The 21,589-nt window shown below is 32.3% G+C and overlaps 1 protein-coding gene across 6 annotated transcripts in view; it reads left to right on the plus strand.

The window, feature by feature from the left end:
* LOC144970286 (endothelin-converting enzyme homolog) overlaps positions 1 to 21,126 on the plus strand; it is an 89,635-nt gene extending 68,509 nt beyond the window's left edge. For all 6 annotated transcript variants that reach the window (XM_078909771.1, XM_078909773.1, XM_078909772.1 and 3 more), the window contains 16 exons: positions 2,495 to 2,563; positions 3,390 to 3,509; positions 4,335 to 4,421; positions 7,199 to 7,347; positions 7,963 to 8,066; positions 9,266 to 9,384; positions 10,232 to 10,330; positions 11,443 to 11,520; positions 12,385 to 12,488; positions 13,242 to 13,352; positions 13,887 to 13,954; positions 15,076 to 15,200; positions 16,471 to 16,536; positions 17,979 to 18,074; positions 19,478 to 19,554; positions 20,877 to 21,126. In XM_078909771.1, coding sequence (XP_078765897.1) covers positions 2,495 to 2,563; positions 3,390 to 3,509; positions 4,335 to 4,421; positions 7,199 to 7,347; positions 7,963 to 8,066; positions 9,266 to 9,384; positions 10,232 to 10,330; positions 11,443 to 11,520; positions 12,385 to 12,488; positions 13,242 to 13,352; positions 13,887 to 13,954; positions 15,076 to 15,200; positions 16,471 to 16,536; positions 17,979 to 18,074; positions 19,478 to 19,554; positions 20,877 to 20,976 — 1,572 coding nt within the window. In that variant the 3' untranslated portion in view covers positions 20,977 to 21,126. The remainder of the gene's footprint in view (positions 1 to 2,494; positions 2,564 to 3,389; positions 3,510 to 4,334; positions 4,422 to 7,198; positions 7,348 to 7,962; positions 8,067 to 9,265; positions 9,385 to 10,231; positions 10,331 to 11,442; positions 11,521 to 12,384; positions 12,489 to 13,241; positions 13,353 to 13,886; positions 13,955 to 15,075; positions 15,201 to 16,470; positions 16,537 to 17,978; positions 18,075 to 19,477; positions 19,555 to 20,876) is intronic.
* Positions 21,127 to 21,589: the final 463 nt, after the last annotated feature.

The following is a 21,589-nucleotide window of genomic DNA, read 5'->3' on the forward strand; positions in this document are numbered from 1 at the left end:
TTTTTCTCCAGTTTGCGTCTGATTTTACTAAAAAAAAAAGATATAGAAGCATAATGATGTCTTGACTACAATGAGAACCAATCATTGTAAAGGAAAGAGTACATTTTTATAAGAGATAGTATAGATGATGTCAATGGAAGGGTATATTATTAAAGTTATCGAACTCCTGCGATTGAAATTTGAACCTTTTCCCATTGTTTGCTCTCAAGATTGCACCCTGGCATTGGGAAACTGTTAATTTCCAACACATGAGTTCAGTAATCTTAAAGCTCCAATTCACTTTTTTTTCTGTGGACACTAACTCTTTGAAGAAGAATACTTTCAATCTCATCTAATCTAATTAATACTGCCGCAGGTTCAAAATTGATGATAAACCCAACAGCTTATTGTGCTTATTTTTTTAAAAATAGAGAAATGGCATTAGTTTCGTTTTTTCATATGTTGAAGGAATTTGTGTTGAATTTCTTAGTCTTCGGGATTTTTTTAATTAATTTTTATTTATTGTCGAAAAAAGGAAATCGAAATTAAACAAGCTTATATACAAGTAAATCTATGATTTATAGTCTACTTCAGATCTTAGCTTGCCTTGTATCCTTGGAATGTTAGGCCCCAATCGATTGTTTTAGGCATTTATTCTCTTTCATGATGTTGCTGATGGCAACTTTCAACATTGGCTTTGGTCAGGCTCTTTTTCTATTTCCGTCTGTTATCCAAAATAAGGTTGTACTTGGATATTGTTCTTTTTTTTTCTGATTACAACATGCTCAAACTATTTGAGCCATTTCTCCTTTATTATATCTGATATTTCTCTTTCATTCTTTGTATTACCTTGAAGTTAAAAATAACTTTTTTAAATGTTAAAACTTAGTGTTATGAAAACAAGTTATGGATGAAAATGTTAATTAAGATTCTCCCTAAATGCAAAAAGATAAGGTTATATATCAGGTCTCAAATTCCGAGTACAGACTTTGACAACAACGAAATCATAAAAGACGAGACACATTTACTTCAAAATATAGCTACAATCTTCACACAATTAAGTGAGGAAAAAATGTTATCTCTATTTTTAAAAGCATTATAAATGACCAATAATATCATTAATGGCCCATTAAATCCAGCAACATTACCTTGAATATAACGAATACTAATATTCAGTAGTAACCTTGTTCTTAAGATGCCTGTTACCAATATATTCCTTCATTTTGATCAGTTTTATTGAAAACTTTTCTTGTCATATTGCATTGTAGAATGTCATTTTAACTAATTTCCTATCATTATCAGTGCAGAAATAAAAAAATTATCTCAAGCCTCTCATGGTCACAGACCCATTCCCTCTACTTACACAATAAATATGCCACTACCACATTATCTCATTCGTCCGTAGTGTTTCATTCATCCTGTTTTGTTAAGGGGAAACCCAAAACGTCCATTTTATCTGTTTTCGTATATTAAATTGAAGGCTACATTACATTCAATTTCACATTGTTATTTATTTCTTCGAGCTTCGAACAGCAACACTCACATTACCTTCTACTTACACAGGAACTGTATCCTCCATCGTCTCACAGATACAAATAAAAAAAGAGTTAGTTTAAATATTAACAGAGTTAGATTATTAATAATCGATTACATTTCAAATTTGTGGCCTAGCGCATCAATTTGGTATTAAGTTGAAATGAGCTAGATAAAGAAAATTGCTTGTTTTCTCAAAATGAACAGAAGTAGCAAATTGATTTGTTTTCCTTGATAAAAAAGTAAGGCAAAATTACATTAGTAAAGGCAATTATTTTAACTGAGTAGTTAGAAATTAAGCTTAAGATTCAATTTGAAGCATAAGGTTCACCCCAGTATAATACCGATTTTAGACGTTTGGTCACATTACAAGACCTTTACTCATTGTGTAGAAATTGGAAAACTAAATCAAAGCTTATTCAAATAGTTGACATTTTATTGATTTTAGCTTGGGACCCCTGCCCCCCCCCTCTCTCTCTCTCTCTCTCTCTCTCTCTCTCTCTCTCTCTCTCTCTCTCTCTCTCTCTCTCTCTCTCTCTCCTCTCTTCTCTCTCCTCTCTCTCTCTTCTCTCTCTCTCTCTCTCTCTCTCTCTCTCTCTCTCTCTCTCCTCCTCTCTCCTCCCTCCTCTCTCTCTCTTTTTTTCTTTTCTCTCCTCTCTCTCTCTCTCTCTCTCTCCTCTCTCTCTCTCCTCTCTCTCTCTCTCTCTCTCTTCTCTTTTCTCTCTCTCTCTCTCCTCGTCTCTCTTGCTCTCTCTATTCTTCTTTTTTCTTCTCTTCCTCTCTCTCTTCTTGACTTTACTTCCTTTTCCTGTTCTCTAACTATCTTTTTTATGAATTAAATATTGTTTCAATAATTCCCATTTTTACATTGGTTCTTCTATGTCAACATTGATTCAGACTTAAATGATTTCTAACTATTTTTTTATGAATAAATATTGTTTCAATGAATTCCCATTTCACATTTGTGTTTCTATGTCAACAGATTGATCAGGGAGGACTTCTGATTTTAACCCGTGATAACTACTTAAACAAAACAGTTGATGACGACAAGGTAAATTTTCCAAAATCTAAACAACATTCATGGTCAATCATCGAAACTTAACATCATTCAATCATTGTGATTGAAAAAAAAAAAAGCAGTCTTTTAAAGAAATTAAGATATCAAGTTTTATACTTTTAAAAAGTTAATTTTGGCAATCATCTTTTTTTTTTTTTGGTAGACTTTTGTTCTCACTATTTCTTTAACACCGTAGTCCTTTTAATTGAACAAAATCTGAACTGTAATTTGAGGTTAGAATAATGTCGAGGACCTCTTTTAAAGCATAAATAAAACATTTGGATCTTGACACAAAATCTTTTTCCAGAGGCGTTTAGAGGTTTGATTGGGAATAATTTGTAGTGTATTAATTAGTAAATGAGCATTTTAATTCATTATTTTTTATGCGGCTATGTGGTCTAGTGGGATGACACTCGCTTTCGGATCGGCAGGTCCTGGGTTTGAGCCTCACTCGGCGTATAGTTGAGTACTTGGAGAAGGCTCTTTACTCACATTCTCTCACAATACTCAGGTGTAAAATGAGTACCTGGCCATTAACAGTGTTGTCTCTGTCCGAAAAAATTGTAATATCGCCTAGCAGGCGTCATGTCCCGTCCTAAATGTTAAATGTTGCTGTTGGCCAGGGACCGCATGTATAGCGCTTTGAGCACGTTTAGTGGATATTGCACTTTATAAAAGCAATCTTTTTGAAAATAGTGATTGATATAGTTCTTTTTTTCTCTTGCATCTCAGTCAACAACATTGTATGTTTTATGTATCTTTTTCCTATTTGATATGTAGAACTGAACAAAGATTTCCCTTTTCTAAACTTTTGTTCCAGGTTTTAAAGGGGTATCTGACCTATATGAAAACAGTGTATAAACTACTCGGTGCCCCCAATGATACTTTCACTGAAGAAAGACTAAGAGAAGTTATATTATTGGAAACTGAAATAGCTAATGTGAGTTTGTCATATGAATCAACCTTTTTATTAGTTTGGATTTGAAAAGGAATTGGGATTCTTTTCGTAAAGATTTAATATTTTTATTCTTTTCACAAGAATATTTGTGATAATTAACAATTTTATGATTAATCCTCTTGAGACCTCAAACATAAATAAATAAATAAATAAATGAATAAAGAGATTAATGTAAGAGAAAGACATTGGTTATTATGTGACTAAACTTTGTTCATCTTTCTGGAAGTCAAGTATTGCATACTTAGAAAAGCACAGACATAAGGATGGAAGCATATAAAATCAATTTACAAGTCATGAGAAATAATTATGCATTAAGTTTAAATACATGGAATGAAGAGATAAGTAAACAAATGAGTTATATAAGTGACCCAATGTATATATTCTCATCAAATGATTAATGCATCTAAACTCTTACAGAGCGAACACAGCAATTTATTCCTTTCCACATACCAATGACACATTAAGTTTAAATTCATGGAATGAATAGATAAATGAACAAATGAGTTATAAAACTGATCCACTGAATTCTCATCAAATGATTAATGCACCTAAACTCTTACAAAGACGAACAAAACAATTTATTCCTTTCCACATACCAATTCCTTGTAAAGCACTTTGAGCACGTTTAGTGGATAATCCGCTATATAAAAAACGCTCAATTTACTGACACATTAAGTTTAAATATATGGAATGAATAGATAAATAAACAAATAAGTTATATAAGTGATCCATTTTATATATTATTATCAAATGATTAGTGCATCTAAAATCTTACAAAGATAAACAAAACAATTTATTCCCCTCCAGATAACAACGCCGGATGAGGAGAGACGTGACCAGAATAAACAGTATCATAAGTATGACTATAGGTACTTGACAAGGACATGGCCACTAGTAAGTCCCCTACTTTTACATCTTTAAAAAGCGTGTTTATAACGTGCCATACAGAGCAGGATGAAAATTACAAGGAAAGTCCCATCCCAAAAATCAGCTTATCCTGGCTAGGGGTACAGAATTAATTATATGAATTGAATGAATAGATAAATAAACAAATGAGTTGTAATGCATATGCAAAGGTAGTTTTACATTTTTACACACTTCATTACTATTGTTGAACAATGAGAATGTGTGAAAATAAGAAAAGGTTATGTCCATCTAAAAGAGCATCTATTAAACCACATGCTTGCTTAATTATATTGCAATCCGTCAATCATAGCGGGCATGGTGAACATTTTTTTAAAGTCAACTTGATATTTCGACTTTGAAAATGACGCAAAGAAGGAATTATAAAGAATGTTACAGGGACAATCGTGAAAACGGAATTATTAAATTCTTGAAACAGAAGCCTTTCTTACCAGTGTGCCTTGATTGAACGTCATCATGTTCTCCTTTACTGCTGTTTTTTTTTTTTTTTTTTGGGGGGGGGGGGGGGGGGTTGGGTTTTTTTTATAATATTATCTTTGTGAAATCTTTTGTAATTACTCTGATTTCAATTCTTCTACTCTCTAAAACGTAGAAATTGAGCCTCATAGTGAGAGTCTGTCTACTTGGCCATATTCATTGCAGGACCCCCGAGGTTGCAGAGTTTTCAATGTTAGAGCTACCTGCTATTCTATTATCGCAAATAAAGTCCAACAATGAAAGGGCATTTGAGGGATTAAAGATGGACAGGTCAACCCCAAGTATCAATGGCCAATGATGATCAAATGTTTTCTCCAGTCACAACTAACCCCTCTCTAATGCCAATGACATCACTGTGGAAAACAACATTTCAAGTTGGACAATTTTAGGAAGACTTGCAATTGCTGGACTCATAGTGAGAAGGCCTTCTGTGCAACCTCAACGAACTGAGAATAGGACCTGTGTGCTCAAGCGGCCAGCTGTAAATCCAGACACCAATCTTATTTAGCACCTCTGAGGTCTCCTCAAAACACCTAAAAAGGAACAACAATGGCAAGCATGGAATACTTATGAGATTTGTAATATTGTTGAAGCAGAATGGAATGGAATGCGTGACAGCAAATGACAAGAACCCCTTGATAAACTCCATGGGGAGACTTGTCCGAACAATGATTGGAAATCGTGGTGACCACATGCAATGCTGACTTTAGTGCATCAAATTTTTCCTCTATTTCCAAAGCAGAGCAACTCAACTTGTGTTCTTTGGGTTGCGGTTACTTTTTGATTATCCATGTATATTGATGAAATTTGGCTCACATTTATTAAAGATAATACTCATTTCAGTGATATAACTTTTGTCCAATTTTGTCTTTAAAAACTCAAATTAATTGACTCAAAACAAGTTAAGTTACTTTAGCACATGTTTGTATAAGAGACCCAATATAATTATATTCTCATCAAATGATTAATGCATCTAAACTCGTACAAATACGAATAAAGTGGATAGTAATTGTTAGAGCCTGTCAGTCGCTCCAATCTTGCTCTAGTTTTAAATCGATATTTTTCTGTGTTTTCACCATTGGATTATTTTTGATTTTATATCAAATTGATCATGATGTGACAGTGTATTTTATGATGTCATTTACTGTGATATTGAACAAGAATTTTTCGAGAAGTTTTAAAGAAATCAATTTTTTCAATACTGTAGTAAAGGTTTTTACTAATCAATTTTTATTCATTGTGAGCTGTTTTCATCCAAATATACTTAGAGTCGGAAACCAGTGTGCTATTTTTAAAAAGTCATAATTATTGACTACATTAATGATATGGCAGAAAGACTTACACCAGGAACCCAACTGAGATTGTTTGCAGATGACAGCCTTCTATGTCGGACAATAAGAACTAAACGTGACACAGAAATTCTTCAAGCCCATCTAGATACCTTACAATGCTGGGAAATAGAAAATAGCATGGAATTCCATCCCCAGAAGTGCCAGGTTCTAAAATTCACAAACAACAGGAAAATCATACATTCAACATACACAATACATAACACTGTAATAGGAGAAGTGAGCAAGGCGAAATATCTAGGAGTAACAATAACTAATAAACTAAATTGGAAAGATCATGTTACAAACATATGCAAAAAAAGCAAACTCTACTTTAGGCTTCTTCAGAAGAAGCTTATACGACAGAAGGAGGGAAATAAAGTTAAAGTGCAAAAAGCCTTTGTTAGACCTACACTAGAATACAGTAGCTCTGTCTGGGACCCTCACCACAAATCAGAAATTCGAGAAATCGAATAGTATGATTTATATCATCATAAAAAAAATATATAATTGAGCTTTATATAGAGCAATATCCACTAAATATGCTCAAAGCCCTTTACAAGGGGTCCCTGGTCAACAGCAACATTTAACATGTAGGACGGGACATGCCGCCTGTTAGGCGATATTACAATTTTTCAGATAAAGACAACGGTGTTAACGGCCAGGTACTCATTTTACACCTGAGTACGGTGAGAGAAAGTGAGTAAAGAGCCTTTTCCAAGGACTCAACAATGTGCAGAGTGCGAGACCTTTTGATCCGAAAGCGAGTGTCATACCACAAGATCACATAGCTGCACAATAACAACATGAATATAATCTCCTCAGAAGAGATCTTGGAACACCATAATTGCAAGGAACACAGGAGGTCAGAAACTGATACAATTCTTTACCCATAAAATTAGGATAAACAAAATAATAGTATCGTATTTTTCTCTCTCTAAGATTGAATGGATGCACTTGACCAATCACATACTAAACAGAGTTGGTGTGTCAATCACCCTTGACGAGAAAGTCGTTGTTTACTCTCCTGAATTTCTCACAAAACTCAATTTGATATTAGAGGAATACATGAAAACAGACAGGGGCAAAGTGTGAGTCATTATTTTCGTATTGTTTTCACCACCACCACCACCAACCACCATCATCATCATCATCATCATCACCATCATCATCATCATCATCATCATCATCATCATCATCATATTATTATTATTATTATTATTATTATTATTATTATTATTATTATTATTATTATTATTATTATTATTAATATAAATTTAAATTATTATTATTATTATTATTATTATTATTATTATTATTATTATTATTATTATTATTATTATTATTATTATTATTATTATTATTATTATTATTATTTTGATTGTGATTTTATTGTTATTACTGAAATTACTATACTTTACTACTACTACTACTACTACTACTACTACTACTACTACTACTACTACTATACTGCTACTGCTGCTACTACTACTACTACTACTACTACTACTACTACTGCTGCTACTACTACTACTACTACTACTACTACTACTACTACTACTACTACTACTACTACTACTACTACTACTATTACTACTACCATCATTATCATTATCATCATCATCATCATCATCATCATCATCATCATCATCATATGTTCTTTACATCACTCTTATTACCATTTAAAAATCTTTTCTGTATTTCAGAATTTTAACGAATTACCTGATATGGCAAGTGGTGGGTTCCTACGCCAGTTTCTTGTCCAAGCCCTTCAGGAATGCACAGACTGCTTTTGAGGAAATTATGTTAGGTGAGTTACTGTTTCAGTGTATTGAACGTATCTGATGAAGTCAGCCCTGCACAACCAAATTTATTGAACTTTGTAGCTTCTTCTGTTCCTTTTTATTTCCTTTTTACTAAACGTTGTTTTTTGTTATTTTGTTTTGTTTGGGATGTTTTTCTTTTTTTTTTCTTTTTTTTTTTTTTTGGGGGGGGGGGGGGGGGGGGGGGGGGGGGGGGGGGGAGGGGGAAGTAGGGGTTGTTTTTGTTTATTTAATAACTATTGTCATTATTTTCATGATGTCACAAAATATTCTATCCTGTACGTGAAATTTGTCGAAGTGTTTTTAGATTGTTATAAGATTTAAAATTCATTGCACTTTCATTTGGTCAGTGTTCAGCCTTCCAAATGTAAAGGCTTAAGCGTCATGTGAGTCTTAGAGACACCTGGAAGTGTATATCCTACAAGTATGCGAGTTTCATTTCGCAAGGTCCCAGGTTTGAGAATTTTTGCCAAGATGAGCCTCATTTAAATTGATCGATACTTGAAGGATGAGTTTTCTGACCAAATGTTTAAATACATGTTTTTCCTGAGTATGGCAGGGAACTGGTTAATTCTCATTCTCTCTGGCAGCAAGCAACCTTACAGCTGAGTTTTTATGGTTGTATGTTTGTTTTGCTGTTTTTAATTCATTTGGAGAGGGGGGGGGGGGGGGAATCATTGAAACTTTGACACTCAGTAGATATATTTTGTTAATCTTTTTCATCTTACATGTTCAATTCTTTTTCTTTTTTAAAAAATAAGTTTACCTCATTTTTTTTTAATGGAGGTTTTATCCCCCAGCAGTGATTAGGTTGGTGGATTGAATATCAGATCTGGTGGAAAACATTCTCCAAAAGCACATGTATTATATAAAGTAGTCCTCCAGAGCCATTGGGCCCATGGAGCTGGAGTTTATCCTGGTTTCTATAGCGTGAGATGGACAATAGCAATTGCTTGCTATCCTTTGGATAGGACGCTAGTCTATCACAAAGTACTTACCGCCAAATCTAACAGACTCAGCTATCCATTCACTGCTGGGTGAACAAGGGGGTCAGAGAAAATCCTGACTGCCCCCGGGATCGATCTTGGTCCCTTTGCATTTGAAGTGATTGCTCTACCAACTTGGCTATCGGGGGACCCACCCCCTATGTATTGTATAACGTAATATAAATTGTTTCCTATCCCAGGTAAACAAGGCAATGATGTAGCATGGCACATATGTATTGAAGAAACAGATATGAATTTGGGTTACGCCCTAGGGGCCTTATTCGTCAAAGAGATGTTTAAAGGAGGTAGCAAAAAAAAGGTATAATTTTATTTCATGGCTTATAAAATTATTACTTTTTAAAATATAAAATAACACTTTTTAGTCGCAGCTTTTATAATGTTATTTTATTGAGTCAGACTGATTTTAGTGATCTTATGAAGTGACTGGTAAGGCAATTGCTTATCAGCTACAAAATTAATATAAAATGTTGCTGACAAGCGCAGATAATGAGAATCGAGACTCTGTAAATTATAGATATCCCCATATCTTCTGCACGTTTTTCTATATTTCATCAGTCTGCAAGGAAATTGGACTAATTTAAAGGAATTGGACCAGTTTTTTGAGATACAGATTGAAATTCTAACCACCTGTCAGTGTTGTCTTTGTCCAAGATTATCGTAAAAGTGACTAAAAAAAGACTGCATTCGTCATCTTCATTGGAATGAGCTTGATCTTGAGCTTTTTATATATAGCTCAATATCCACTACATGTGCTCAAAGAGCTTTACAAAGGGTCCCTGACCAACAGCAACAAGTAACAAATAGAATGAGACATGACGATTCTAGGCAATTTTATCATTTTCCCGACAGAGACAACGATGTTAACGGACAGGTACTCATTTTACACGTATGGAATGGTGAGAGAATGTGAGTAAAGAGCCTTTTCCAAGGACTCAACTAGGTGCTGAGCGAGGCTCGACCCCAGGGCTTTCCAATTTGAAAGCAAGTGTCATACCACAAGACCACATAGCCACAAGTATGTATATAATCCACTTGGAGAAATACTGTAAAAGCTCTTAAGATAATTAAATAAATAAATAATGTATTTACTTTATTCTTATTACAATTGCTATTATTATTATTATTATCATTTTTATTGTCCACAGAGTGAAAAAATGGTAGAAAATGTGAGGCATGCCTTCATGAGGAACCTTAAAACTCTTTCTTGGATGGATGCACAGACAAAAGCTGCTGCAATGGATAAGGTGTGGATTGATCTATTTGACTGAATTCACAATATCATATGATCTGTGAAGTTGTGTGTTTTGTCTCATGAAGGGAGGTCCAGAGGGCTCATTCCTTGGGAGTATTCATTTCACAGACAAAGTAACCGGAATTAATCATGGGTGCAGTCAAGATCTTTTCTCTATCCCCCCCCCCTTTATTTTTCCGTCTATCAAGCAGTAATTGAGTAGCTGGGTCTGAATATCGGGTCACTATTTCAAAAGTTGAAAACAAAGGAGAGCATGTTGACTTAAGTATTAATTTCAATGCAGATTGTAAACACACGAAAATGACTTTTTTCTTGTTGATAGTTGTGTTTTATGAAATTGGGTCAGTTTATGATCAAATAAAGATATTACAGGTAGAAAGAGCTGAAAAGTGATCTTTTTTAAAGTACAATTTTTTAGAATGCATTGCGGAACAGTTTGAAATTTATGACAAAAGATTCCAAAAGTATAAATCATTTCAAAAATGTAATCGAACGGGAACTTTATAACTTGAAATAGGAATTCGATAAATAAGTTTTTAATTTTGATATATTTTTGATTGCTTATAAAATAAATTGAACTTTTATATAGCGCAATATCCACTAAACAAAGCGCTTTACAAGGGGCCGTGGCCAACAGCAACACTTAACATGTAGGACGGGACATGCCTGTTAGGCGATATTACAATTTTATTTTGACAGAGACAATGCTGTTAACAGTCAGGTACTCAATTTACACCTGAATACGGTAAGAGAATGTGAGTAAAGAGCCTTTTCCAAGGACTCAACTATGCGCTGAGCAAGGCTCGAACCCAGGACCTGCCGATCCAAAAGCAAGTGTCATACCTAATAGCCACATGATATCATAACTATGACCATATCTGGGAATTTTTTACCTGAACCTTTCAAAATTTTTTTTTAGTTCAGAGGATATTTTAAGGCGTTTGGCATAAGCAACCCTTATTGTGATAAGTTATGTATTTTTACTGTCTTTTTTTTTTTTTTCCAGCATTGCCTTATCATGCTTTGATTTTTTTATAAAGAAAAACAATTTTTATAAAAGAATTCATAACCCCCTTCTTTTGTGTTTCATCATTTTACTTCCAGGCCAATTCTATGCATGATATGATTGGTTTTCCTGACTATATATTGGATAATGCTAAACTTGATAAGAAATACAAAGGGGTGAGTATGAACTATCCAAATCTTTCAATTTTCATTACATTTGTGTAACTGTGTGTATTTAGTAATATGGCCTTTTTCTCTTATTTTAATTTTTTCTATTATGTTCGAAAATGGAAAGACTTTTATTATTATTATTATTATTATTATTATTATTATTATTATTATTATTATTATTATCATCATTATTATTATTATTATTATTATTATTATCTACAAATCCCTGAGCACGAACAGTCCCTCCTATATTAAAGGCCTTCTAAACATATATGTCCCCAATAGAAACTTGAGGTCAAGAAATGACCAATCAATCCTTGTCAAACTTAAGCCATTGCGTAAAATAGGTGAACAGTCTTTTCAATTTTCGGGCCCCCATTTTTGGAACTCTCTCCCATCACACGTGAGATGCTCGGATTCGTTGACAACGTTCAAATCTCGCTTAAAGTTTTATCTTTTTACGTCATAATGTTGCAATATTATTTTCATATTTTGTTGTTGTTAAATTGAATTCATATCACGTTTCCTTTACACTTGTCTCACTGTAATATGTTTTGTTTTATATCACTGTAAAGAGCTTAGAGCCTGTGACAACGGGGTAAAGCGCTATATAAATGCCATTTTTTTATTATTATTATTTATTATTATTTTTATATTTTATTTTATTATTATTATTATTATTATTATTATTATTATTATATTATTATTTTATTATTATTATTATTATTATTATTTTATTATTATTATTATTATTATTATTATTATTATTATTATCATTAAGCAGATTAAAACTGTTTTTGTTAAATCCAAATTGAAATTTGTTGTTTGAAGACAAAATAAATCCAACACTTCTTATGTCTTTTTCACCAGCTGATTATGAATGAAACCGATTATTTCGGCAACAATCGAAGAGCCCAAGATTACAGACTTATCAAGACTTTTGAAAAGCTCAGGAAACGTCCCCTTAAGAATGAGTAAATTGTTATTGTCGCCTAAGTTTGCTTTTTTGTTAATAAGTGTTATCACATTTCAAAAACATTAAAACCACTATTGTGATTGCTGTGTGAAATGAAAGTAGACTAAACATTTTTACTATTTAACCAAAACAAATTGAAATGGCTGAGTTGACTCGGTGATTCACCAGTCCAATTATAAAACTATTCAAACTTAAGCCTTTTTTTTAAAAAAAAAAAAAATATAGAGAGAAATATCCACTAAACGTGCTCAAAGTGCTTTACAAAGGGTCCCTGACTAACAGCAATGCATAACATTTAGAACGAGACATGACATGACGCCTGTGAGACGATATTACAATTTTTTCTGACAAGACAACGCTGTTAATGGCCAGGTACTCATTTTACACCTGAGTACGGTGAGAGAATGTGAGTAAAGAGCCTTTTCCAAAAACTCAACTATGCATCGAGCGTGGCTCAAACCCAGGACATTCCGATCCGAAAGCGAGTGTCAATCCACTAGAGCACATAGCCACTTGTAGTCAGTAGTCTTTAATTCTGTGAAAGTCTCATTTCATTTCTAATGTCTGTCATAATTTTTTTTAATGTTACTCTTTAATAGATTTATGATTTTAATCAGATTTTCAAACCATTTGTACTTTGAATTTTTAAAATATGATAGGAGTAACTGTCATTTTACTGCTTGGGGTGTCCAACTGGATATTCTGTATGTCATGAATTCCTAGTTTATCCTTTGATATTTATACTACACAGGTGGAGCATGACCCCTTCCACAGTCAACGCTTACTACAAGCCCAATGACAACACAATGGTGTTTCCTGCTGCTGTCTTACAAGTTCCTTTCTTTGATATCAACTATCCAGAGTAAAAATTGTCTTTAATTTTTAATCTACTCATCATTATCTTTTTCCTGTTTGAGCTGATGATATTATAATACGTTTGAACCATGAAACTCGGAGAGCTGAAGTTTATCCCAGTGTCTCTAACATTAAACGATCTGTAATGATTGCATGCTACTCTTTCATAGAACACCAGTCTGTTACAAAGTATATTCTGCTAGATCTAACAGATCCATCTCTGCCCATAGCAAGGTACTCATTCACACCTAGGTCAAGTGGGATAATATATAGAAAGCAGCTCTACAAGGACAAAAAACATTAGGGCCGTAATTTTTAGAAATCACTGTCACCCATATGGTTACTGAACAGACTGAACATTGCTTGACTTTTGTGACTAATCAAGTCATCCGACTGTAGTAGGAAATTTTAGTTTTTTTAAGTTTAAGAAGCAAGACTCGCTTTCCTTAATTAATGCATTTATTTTAACTCAAAATTTACAATTAGGTTAAAACTTCAATTTTAAGCATTTCATTCAACCCCTCCATTTTTTTCCATCCAGGTCTCTTAATTATGGTGCCATGGGCGTAGTGATGGGCCATGAGTTGACGCATGGATTTGATGATCAAGGTGAATTTTGAATTTTTTTCTTTAGTTTCCTATTGCTCATATCAAGCTCCTAGAGCCTATTGAAATTGGGGTTAGGCACTATGCAAATGACTGTTTTGTTTTTTTAAAATTCATTTTTTAAAAATTATTATTATTATTATTATTATTATTATTATTATTATTATTTTTTTTTTTTTTTTTATTATTATTATTATTATTATTATTATTTTATTATTATTATTATTATATTATTATTTTATTTTATTATTATTATTATTATTATTATTATTATTATTATTTTATTTTTATTGTTGTTAATGTTGTTGTTGTTATTATCACAACAGTCCAAGTGACTACTTTCGGTTAAATAATTGACGAGGGCCAATTCAGCAGAGGGCCATCTTGTCACACAATAAAGTTGTTGACAGTAGGCAGTTGAGGGGATGCTATATAAATTCAGTAGTGTCTGATAAACGCAAAACAGTCACATTGTATTTTGCCAGAAAAATTGTCCAGTAACTGGATTGATGATATAATATTATTATTATAATCATTATTTGACATTGCACCAGTATCCACAAATAGTGCTCAGAGGTGCTTTACAATAGTTTTTTTAGTATCACACATGTTCATTCATTTCAACTACAAAATCACTACAACAGTCGCACACATATCTTGTTCAAAGTTCACATAGAATCACGATAAGCAGAATGAAAAAGATCGGTTTTTAGATGCTGTTTGAAGACTGGTAGACTTTCACATTGTCGGGTTTTAGGTGGTAAAGAATTCCATACGATTGGAGCCGAAAATGATATAGATATGATATTAGCTGGGATGTTTCTATTAAATCCTTGAACAACCTTAAAGAACACAGAAAAATGTCAGCTCAGGATAGAGATGGATGGAAACTGTTTGTCTGTGGCCTATAACCTGACCCAGGGTGAAAAGGCAATGATGAAGGGGAAATTTGTCTTTAAGGTTTATTTCTAGAGGAGACTAGAATATCCCGGGCATCAGTTGCAGTCCATTACAGCGCATACTTGATATAATTTGCTTTTTCAAGCATCGATCAATTAATTTCCTTGACAATAACTACAACCCATGACCATTGATTGCTGTTACTTCCATTGATGATATTACAGGTCGTGAGTTTGACAAGTATGGAAATTTGAACCAGTGGTGGAAGAATACGTCAATAGACAGGTTTAAGACCAAGGCAAAGTGTTTTGTGGACCAGTATTCATCATATAAACTGAATGGCGAAAACGTGAGATTTTCAACATTCTTCACCTCCTACTCCTCCTCCTCTTCTTTTTCTTTTTCATCATTATCACATCTTCATCATCATCATCATCATTATCACCATTGCTTTTGCTAGCAGGAGGAAAAGGAATGATGATATGTGATGGAGATATGGTAAACCTTGCAGAAACTTACCACTCTTTTTGACAAGCCTACACTGACTAGAGATTAAACTGACTAGTACTAATTCTGTTCTCTTTGTTTCATCACCTAGGATCCACAGACCTCCCTTTACTGCTTTTGATCGATATGAGATTTTATTATATACATGCGTATAAATACACACATGCCTGCATACATGTATGCATGCATACATACATACAGACATACATACATACATACATACATACATACATACCTACCTACAAACATACATACATACATACATACATACATACATACATACATACATACATACAAACATAGATACATACATATCAAAATTGTTTATTTCAGGAAATATACATGATATTGTAACAAGGGTAACATATTCATTGACATAATACCATTTCCTAAAATAATGTACAATGTATAGAGCTGGAGTATTAATTTGAACAGTGAAGTTTCAGACTCTGCCACATACATACATACATACATACATACATACATACATACATACATACATACATACATACATACATACATACATACATACATACATACATACATACATACATACATACATACATACATACATACATACATACATACATACATAATTACATACATACATACATACATACATACATACATACATACATACATACATACATACATACATACATACATACATACATACATACGTACATACGTACGTACATACATACAATGCCAAAAGAAACCAAAGAATTGTCAGTGCTTTCACCTTACTTGAGACCTTAGTCGATACAAAGCCAAAGGTACATCTGACCACCACAGCGATCTATCACGCCTGGCTATTGTCACTTATTTAACATGATCCTTATTTTCTTTTTTCTTTTGCATCATTATTTCATAATATAGTTATTCACAACAAATTTGATCAACCTTTTCATTTCTTTCATTCCTCCTGAGAACACACCTGAACCATTTAAAAATGAGGATATCTCTAATTTTCTCTTAATTTCTTATTTTATTTTTGCTTGTGCTATCTTAATGTACTTACTCTTGGTAATGTTTCACGTCAGTACCAATTTCTGCCTCTCTGACATATTTCCTATTCCTATAAATGATTTAGTGTATTTACCAATCCACAGCTACGAGGGAAGCAAACTCTAGGGGAAAACATTGCTGATAACGGTGGAATCAAGTCAGCATATCATGTAGGTTGAAATTACTTTCACATTTTGTTTAACCAGAACTAAATCAGAAATGTGTCCAGATTATTGAGAAATCCAAGTGATTAAATCATCAATTTGTTATCGCCACAAAGTAAGAAGATGATAGAAATGAACAGAGTTACCCAATCAATGTGCACGAACCAATACCTGTTTTGTTTTTATTTTTTTTGCTTATGAAGGAAGTGTTCTACTAACTGAGACATCTGGGACCCCAAAACCATTTACTTATCAACAGCTGAGTTGAATAAAACAATTAAGCATGACTTACAGTACTCTGTGGTCGAAACTTGACACTGATGATATGTAGTCTGTTTCCAATTCTAACTAGTCAAGTGCCTTTGATGTGGAAACTAAGGGTTACCGACCTCCACTTATGTGTTTAACAGACTAAATTGACATGTTTTAACATTAGAACCAAATCACAATATCTCGCTGTTAAAGTGGTTAAAAACCTCTGGGTCCACAAACTAGTTGTGGTGACCCGTGACTTTTGCTCTCCATTATTTTGTGTCATGAGCATATATCTACTTTTTTCGATCTTTTACCTGATGAGGAATATGAACATGTGAGGTTTTGTCAGCAATTAGTTGCAGGGAGTTGGAAAGAAGCTAATTCTCTCTGTCCAGTAAATTTTATTATTTAGTTTATCGTTTAATGCCTTTGACCTTGTCTTTCGTATTAAGCTTGTGGATGTGACATGATTTGTATTTCGTTTATTATGTCTCTTCCAGTTTTTCAGTGTGTTGTCACATGTTTAGGAGTTTGTGACGAGTCAGTGCACACATTTATTAGTTATAACGAATTTTATCATTGTTTGTATCAGTGAGTTTTGTGGTATTATTCATTTAATATTCTTTTATTCACTTAACTCTTCCTATCTTTTTACTAGGTTAATCTTCATACCCTTGTCTGCTCCTTCAGAAACGAACTAGTTAATCTAAAATCACAACAGTTGTCAAGTTCAAGACTTTATTCTGGTTATCCAAATCTCAAATCAATTTTCCCCTCAGCTATTGGTTGAATCCATGCTTTTATAAGATAAGATAAGATATACTTTATTGATCCTTGTATGGAAATTATAATTTTGTATCACAACACAATTTGGTAATATATACATAGTTCGAAGATGACGTCACTCAGGCCTTTGTTATTGTTTTTGCCATCCGCGTTTGTGAGTTGTTCTCACTAAACTGTATTAACCAGACTATAAAAGTTCATGGTTACACAGAGTTTGTGTGTTGGTCCGTTATACTTCCGGATGGCAATGTTGTGAACTCCTTGGCCAAGCGCATTCTATCTATAAAAGAAATATCAAATGTTGATAAATTAAATAAAACTTGGCAAAGAATATTAAAAGTCTTAAAATGTACAGTGGAACAACAAGCAGGTATTTTATGGTGACTCTTTATATTATCTCTACACAGGCATACAAGGGATGGGTGGAAAAGAATGGAGATGAGAAATTGTTACCGGGTATTGGGTTGACTCACGAGCAGCTATTCTTCTTAGGTTTTTCACAGGTAATTGTTCTCATTTTTTTTTCTTCAAATTATTTCCACTTCTCCTATAATCATTCTAAACCGTACATCAGTTTGTGTATGGTTTTCTTTCAGCCTCACGTCTACTTCAACATTCTAACACTGAATTTAATTTAATACTAATAGAAATAATAATAATAATAATAATAATAATAATAATAATAATAATAATAATAATAATAATAATAATAATAATAATAATAATAATAATAATAATAATAATGATAATAATAATAACAATAATGATAGGAATAGTAATGATGATGATGATAATGATGATAATAATAATAATGATGATAATAATAATAATAATGATGATGATGTTGATGATGATGATAATAAATGATGATAATAATAATAATAATAATAATAATATAATAATAATAATAATAATAATAATAATAATAATAATAATATAATAATAATAATAATAAATAATAATAATAATAATGATGATGATGATGAATATGATGATAATATTAATAATGAAAATAATAATATAATAATAATAATAATAATAATAATAATAATAATAATAATAATAATAGTAATAATAATAATAATAATGATAATGATAATAATAATAATAATAATAATAATAATAATAATAATAATAATAATAATAATAATAATAATAATTAATAATGATGATGATGATGATGAAAATGATGATAATAATAATAATGAAAATAATAATAATAATAATAATAATAATAATAATAATAATAATAATAATAATAATAATAATAATGATAGAACTATATTGTCCAAATAAATGGAGTTTCATTTTGGTACACATTGATACCAATATAATAGACAATGACAGTAAATTGGACACATAAAAGAGTACACACCCCGCACTCACATACACATCTGACTTTTGAATATAACTCATCAATCAAGTAGAAACAAACATTACTTCGCAGCAGAGAAGAAAACATGAAAATTATTATTATTATGTCCCGTCCTACATATTAAATGTTGCTGTTGACCAGGGACAGCTTGTAAAGCACTTTGAGCACATTTTGTGGATATTGCGCTATATAAAGCTCAATTATTGTTTTTATTATTATTATTATTATTATTATTATTATTAATACTTTAATGCATCCCAAAAAGGAATTTTTTTTGTACAGACATGTTATAATTTACACAGAAGATACATAGATAATGGAAATATGATGTATATATAAATAAGGCGCCATTTCACAGCCAGAGCAGCGCTTTATGTATGAATAATTTCAACACTGTTAAATAGTTTAAATTGTCACTGTAAAGATTGAAAATTGAAAAGATTGCAAAGAAAATTAATTGATTAGTTAATATTTACATTATTTGGAAGTAAAAAAGCGAAAATAATTATATAAGATTTCTCTGTCTCTTAGGTATGGTGTTCAAATAGTCAGAAGGAACACGCTCATTTACAGTTGGTTACAGACAACCATTCTCCTGCTAAATTCAGGTAGGTACAATCAAAGACTGCTATCTTTGTAGATTATTATTTTTATTTAACTCTCTCCTTACCACTCATAGGAAAATCGTCACATTCGTACGATGCAGATAACATTTTTCTCATTCATCTTTTGTACATCACAATATTTGAACAAAAATGTTATAGTTAAAGTATATTAACACTGTGTTGGAGAGCTCTTTTAGCAGAAAAAATATGTATAGCAAGAACTAACAGCTTTTGTATTTGAGTGAAATAAATCTATTTTTGTATAGGTTGGGTGTAAAGTTTTGGGGACAATCCGGAAAATGGCTGGTAAGGAGAGAGTTAAGTTTCCATTTACTGTGCAGCTATGTGGTCTAGTGGTATGATACTCGCTTTTCGATCGGATGGTCTTGGGTTCGAACTTCACTCGGCGCGTAGTTGAGTCCTTGGAAAAGACTCTTTACTCACATTCTCTCACTGTAGTCAGGTGTAAAATGAGTACCTGGCCATTAACAGCGTTGTCTTTGTCCGAAAAATTGCAATATCACCTAACAGGCATCATGTCCCATCCTACATGTTAAATGTTGCTGTTGACCAGGGACTCTAGTAAAGCGCTTTGAGCACATTTAGTGGATATTGCGCTATATGAAAAAGCTCAATTTTTTTTTTTTTTTACTTACTTATTTGGAAAAATGTTTTCTTACTGTTTTCCTTTCACTTTGTGGTTTGAATATTTTTTTTAAACGTTATGTTGTTTGATATAAATATTGCAAAACTCTCACTCTGGTGTCTTATCCACTCAAATCAGGTTGAAATGAGTATCTGACTATTAGTAGTGATGGCTGTTGCAAAAGTGCTAGCACAAAAATGACACTTAGCCTGAGAGATTTGAATTGCGTAAAGCATGGTGAATCCATGAAAATGCGTTTAATATATGTCAATGTTTTATTTCATTTTATGGAAATCCTCAGAATACCAAGTTTGACAATCCTCGCTTTTTTTTTTTTTGCACTTTCCAAATTTTATGAAAGTTTTTTCCTAATTTTTGAGAAATAAGCTGTTTTTGAACCATGATTTATGTAAAAAGCTGAACAAAAATTTCTCTATCAGGGCCCCAAAAGTATGGAAAAAATTAGTTAAAGAAACCAAAGACGAACCCGAGCTCATTAATTTTAGGAAACTTTTGAAAACATTCTCTATTCAGGCAGGCTTTTTGAGTAGTAATAGTGTTGGCGTTTTGTATAACTTATTGTCTTTGAATGTATAGTGCTCTAGAGCACCTTGTGGATTCGACTCGCTGTATGAATTAATTATTACATATTACATATTATGTATTATTATTATTTCAGGGTTATAGGCACACTCTCCAATTCTAGAGAATTTGCTGAAGCTTACAAGTGTAAACCTGGCACACCTATGAACCCTGTCAAGAAATGTCAGATTTGGTAACCACCACAATGATGATGTTGATTAGATGGTGACCAGATGAGTTGACTGATTGAATACTTTATTTAGTGTATTGATTGTAAGAAATTGTTGTGACTTAAATCATGGAATCATGGTGTCAAATGAAAAATAAAAAAAAACAACATTATATTGAAATCCCACCAAGCTTTCTCAGATGGAATTCATTGAATCCTGCATACACAGTGACCAGCTGCTGAGTTCGGAAAAACTTAAAACAAACATAGAAGTTCTCACTACGCAGTGTGTATCTTAGTACTAAAACTAACACAGATCCGAGACATGGACAATTTTTAAATACCCTTTTTTGCCATGAATAGCAATTTGCAATACAGGTGACTTAACGTTGATATGAAAATAATAGTATTATTATTTTTCAATAACTCATTGAAGACTTAGAGTTATGGCCTATGTGAAACCCCATTGTAAAACAATAAAATCGTGAATCTGCGTTATTTCTCAAATGACAGATAAATGTTTCGTTTGAACGAATATCAAAGTTTAAATTCAATTTCACATTGTGTTATTTTGTTTTCTATTTTACACAACATTAATGAACAAAAAACTATGTCGAAGTAACTATGAAGGTGCTAGAAGC

The sequence above is a fragment of the Berghia stephanieae genome, chromosome 4 (genome assembly GCF_034508935.2).
Source record: "Berghia stephanieae isolate SIO BIC M18660-M18661 chromosome 4, UCSD_Bste_1.3, whole genome shotgun sequence".
NCBI classification, from domain to species: domain Eukaryota; kingdom Metazoa; phylum Mollusca; class Gastropoda; order Nudibranchia; family Aeolidiidae; genus Berghia; species Berghia stephanieae.